The sequence below is a fragment of the Triticum urartu genome, chromosome 3, assembly GCF_003073215.2.
Source record: "Triticum urartu cultivar G1812 chromosome 3, Tu2.1, whole genome shotgun sequence".
NCBI lineage: Eukaryota > Viridiplantae > Streptophyta > Magnoliopsida > Poales > Poaceae > Triticum > Triticum urartu.
In genome coordinates this window covers 6,020,904-6,025,325 of record NC_053024.1, presented here as the reverse complement: position 1 = coordinate 6,025,325, position 4,422 = coordinate 6,020,904, and the positions used below count along the sequence as shown (strand labels likewise).

The window sequence follows — 4,422 nt, the reverse complement described above, 5'->3', positions numbered from 1 at the left end:
TAGAACGTCTGGTTGTTCAAAAAAGGGGAGTTGATGGCCAACCAATTGAATTATTCAATTCCACATAAAGCAACAATTGGGGAGATTGCTTCTCCTACTGCTCAGCAGCGTCAGCACATGATGAAACAGCACACTGAACCTACAACTCAAAAATTGTACTGTTTGGTTTGAAATGGAAAAAAAATGAATCATATGACTTTACTCCATACGACTCGTATTTGATTAGACAATTTATTGCACCGTTGAATCACCTAGCACACATATTTTAAGATTGATACATCCATGAAATGAGTGATTGGTAAAAAGGGGAGCAGAGATAGAAATTTCATACCAAACCAATTGAATTAGTCAATTCAACATACAACTACAATTGTCCACCAACTTGTGACCTCTACCTGGTGGCGTGACCTCACAGGGAATTGGATACTAGATGACCCTGAGAGCAATTAAGGTCGGCAGAGTTACATGATTGGAGCCTCGATCACCTACTACACCTTTTAAGATTCATACATCCATAGAATGACTAGTTGGTAAAAAGGGAGCGGAAATAGAAAATTGATAGCCAACCAATTGAATTATCCAATTCCACACACGCCATCTAATGACAAGGATGTAGAGTCCGACGGCTTTGCTCACATCCCTAGTGATGTCTTTTTTTTCTATTTTTTCTCTTTCAACTCAACAATCATTGTACCATAACAGGAACCTTCCTTCCCAACACAATATATATCACACCTGTGGAGCCGAGAGCCATTGTAATTAACAATCGACTGGACAGTATTGCAAGTAGCAATGAGCGCAGCCACTCACTCAAGCCGTCCGCTCTCTGTCCGTGTGTCACGAGAGAAGGAATGTGCTGACAATTCCATGGTAGAGCCCATGAGCCCTACCGGAAGAGTCATGGAGGAGTTGGGTGTGTGCATCGTCGTCGTGATAGGGCTTGGCACGCCGGTGAACCTGCCCGTCTTCCGTGCCGGCATCGAAACAGAACTGCTTACTCGTTTCCCACGCTTCCGCAGTATTCAAGTAATTCTACAAACTTTATTTGTTTCATTCCCTCCGTCCCAAAATAATTGTCGTGGCTTTAGTTCAAATTACAACAACTTGGGCAATCTCTTGAGGATTTAACATATACACATGCATGTGTACAGGTAATGGACGAGTCCACCAACAATGGCAAGCCGCGATGGGTGCAAACTCCGGTGAACATGGACGACCACATCGTCGTTCCCAGGCTGGATCCTGAGGCTGTGGCGTCCGACCCAGAAAAGGCCGTGGAGGACTACGTGGCGTCGCTGTCCCTGCTCCCGATGGACAGGCGCCGCCCGCTCTGGGAGCTCCACTTCCTCGACTTTCCATCCTCCGAGGCAGCCTCCACGGTGGTGCTCCGCCTGCACCACTCCATCGGCGACGGCACCTCCATCACGACGCTCCTCATGGCGTCGTCCCGCAGCACGGCCGACCCGGCGAGGGTGCCAGCTATGCCGCCACCACCCAAGCGCACGGGCGCCATCTACCAGCGAGAACCACGGCCTCCGCTGTCTTCAGGTGATTACCTCGCACTGCTTGCATGGTTTTGGTCGTATGTCGTGCTGGCCTGGCACACACTGGTGGATGTAGCGATGATCGTTGCAACGATACTGTTCTTGAGTGATCCACGCACGCTCTTCACGCGTGCGGATGGCGTCGAGCCTCGCGCCCGCAAGCGTTTCGTGCACCGGAGCCTTAGCTTTGACGATGTCAAGCTCATCAAGACTGCCATGAACTGCGTACGTACGTAAAGCTGCTCAATCTTATCATGAATTTTTATATAGTACTAATTGAAATCACCTGCACAGGATCTACATGTTATGTTGGCACTTATATATCTGGAAACCCTATTGACAAAAGGTGAAAATTAGATTTTAAAATGATTATATACAACATATGACAAGTAATAAAACGGAAAAAAATTTAGCAGAAGTGTGTACGTAAAGTATAGGATTTGCAAACCAAAATAAAAATATTTTATATATGTCATGTACAATGCTGTCATGAACTGTGAACGTGAAGTCTGTCGTTTAATATTTATATGTAGTATTTGCATATATTACTATATAAAACATCTGCAAAAAGTCTATATGATAAGTTGGCAGTTTTCTAGATAACGTTTTGACGAAAACTGAAAACAAAAATTATAACTGGACATTATAACATGGTAAATAGAAAAAAAATAGTTTTACATTTTAAAGTCTGAAAACAGTTTAGAAAAGAAACTTATAATATTGGAATTGCAACCATTCTTCTTCTCCGGAAATATGTTACCGGCATAATGCATTGGTTTCATGACTGTTTATTGGATAGCATGGCCATGGCTCTAATTAAGCCGGATGTAAATATGTCTCGCTTGATGGATGATGCTTCTTGGTTTGACTCATATATCGGACAATTTTGACTCTACCTCTTTTCGTTTCACAGACTATTAACGACGTGCTAGCCGGTGTGACTTCAGCAGCTCTTTCACAATATTACTTTAAGAAATCCGGTAAGTGGTATATAGATAATAACGGGTGTTTGTTCTATAGGCATGCAATTTTTACACATTGCTTTCTTATATTCAATATTAGGTGACACTAACATGAAGAGAATCTGTTTGCGATCACTCGTCCTAGTCGACGCGAGGCCAGTCTCCACCCGACAAGTAAGAACTTCATTTTTCTCTTACTACATAAGTACTAAATGCTAATTACGTGCACATAAACATAGTAGTATGCGCTTCGTCACAATTTGTATAATTTAATACTAAAAAGCACAATAATTTTTTTACCACTATCAACAGACATATGTTACCAGAGTAGAGACAGGCAATCGACTTAGCAGCCTCATCTGTCCATTTAATATAGCCTTGCAAGATGATCCCCTTGAGTACGTTCGGGAGGCAAAAAGATTTATGCATAGGAAAAAGAGCTCTCTAGAAGTGCTGTTCACACGAGTGGTCGGTGAATTTTTGGTGAAGAAATTTGGTGTCAAGGTATATTTCCTGCTCCTTTTGTACTTTATTACCTCTTCCCAGTAGAGCATTGCACAAACTCAAAGCAAACATTATGTCTATGTATTCATGTTTCTGATTATTGCAATGATCCTTTAATGAAAGAAGGCAGGAGCTTTTATCTTCCGCCGTTTTGTGGAGCGAACAACCATCATATTTTCAAATGCCCTTGGACCAGTTGAACATATGGCGTTATGTGGGCACCCAGTTGTCTTCATGGCACCTAGTATCTACGGTCCGCCACAAGTAAGTCATCCATGTTGAACATCCAAAACATATGCATTCTTAGGTTACTTTGAGACTAAAACATCCATCATCATGTGTCTAAGAGAAAACTAGCTTTTGCATTTATTACTTTCACTCCATTTTGCATCTAATTGTGTGGATTTCTATGCAGGCTTTGACCGTGCACTACCATAATTATGGTAGTGATATCAAGGTAGTTCTGGCAGTTGATGACGCTCAATTTCCAGATTGTCACCAGCTTTTGGATGGTTTTGCCGAGGCCATTAGAATCATTAAGAATGCGGCAGCACTCAAGACGTTGACAACATCAATCTAGAAGGGCAACACTGAGTAATGACAGTTGTATTTGTGCTCACATACCCAATTAATAAATTAAAATTATATATGAAACTTTGTGTAATGCTAGTATGTTGTTTATATTTTAATTGTGTGCATTTCTTATGTACACTTTAATATATTTTGTTTATGTCAATAAATGTACACTTTCGGTCAAACTTTTTTTATACTACTATATAATCTGTTATTATAGTCGGCCAAAAGCTAGACTATGAAGCTCCCCTTTTTTAAGGGAAGCTTGATTGTGATGAGTCAATTTGTGCAAATCCACATTTGTGTGATTTTATCCATTATTGGAGACACTGTCTTTTATCTTTCCTTTTGCACATCACCTTTAGAGATTCCACCACAACATATAATCAAACATCAATCTTTACTGCAAATCTATATGACTATTAACTAGGGGGTTCTCCCATGTCCTCAAGAACGTGATGGAACTACTCACAAAACACCATAATGAACATGACCGGTGTCGATATGAATATGAGGAACAATCTGAAAACATAAAATCTTCACCAATAAACCATAAACTATCAATTGTTAAACAACATTTGACATTGGGAAGTGGTCACAGTAACAGATCTACGCCCATTGCTCATATATGGTGATGTAGATAGAGATGGGGTTGGCATTGTTGATGGAGACTATGGTGATGGATTGGATGAAGATGATCTCAATGATGCCATGGGGTTGAGAACGACAGTGGCTTCGAATTCCCCGGACGGTGTTATGGACTCGATAGAATCAGCCCTCTTGGAGAGGTGTAGGGTTCTCTGTTCCGTCCTGGCAGCAAAAAGTATATGTAAACAATC

At 41.4% G+C, this 4,422-nt stretch overlaps 1 protein-coding gene across 2 annotated transcripts; it reads left to right on the top strand.

Annotated features, from left to right (window-relative positions):
* Positions 1 to 747: 747 nt before the first annotated feature.
* LOC125542314 (wax ester synthase/diacylglycerol acyltransferase 11-like) lies at positions 748 to 3,629 on the top strand. 2 transcript variants are annotated; one of them, XM_048705299.1, is made up of 7 exons: positions 748 to 1,026; positions 1,152 to 1,769; positions 2,458 to 2,524; positions 2,607 to 2,680; positions 2,819 to 3,010; positions 3,134 to 3,274; positions 3,426 to 3,629. In XM_048705299.1, exons 1-7 carry the CDS (start codon positions 793 to 795, stop codon positions 3,588 to 3,590), a joined length of 1,491 nt encoding a protein of 496 aa, XP_048561256.1. In that variant the 5' UTR covers positions 748 to 792; the 3' UTR covers positions 3,591 to 3,629. The 2 variants fall into 2 exon arrangements, with proteins under 2 accessions (XP_048561256.1, XP_048561257.1); XM_048705300.1 differs by having other exon boundaries at positions 749 to 1,026; positions 3,137 to 3,274.
* Positions 3,630 to 4,422: the final 793 nt, after the last annotated feature.

Coding starts and splice junctions, on each gene's coding strand:
- LOC125542314 (XM_048705299.1), top strand. CDS start 793: ATGAGCGCAGCCACTCACTCAAGCCGTCCGCTCTCTGTCCGTGTGTCA. Junction 1,027..1,151: donor CACGCTTCCGCAGTATTCAA/GTAATTCTACAA, acceptor GCATGTGTACAG/GTAATGGACGAGTCCACCAA. Junction 3,011..3,133: donor TGAAGAAATTTGGTGTCAAG/GTATATTTCCTG, acceptor CTTTAATGAAAG/AAGGCAGGAGCTTTTATCTT.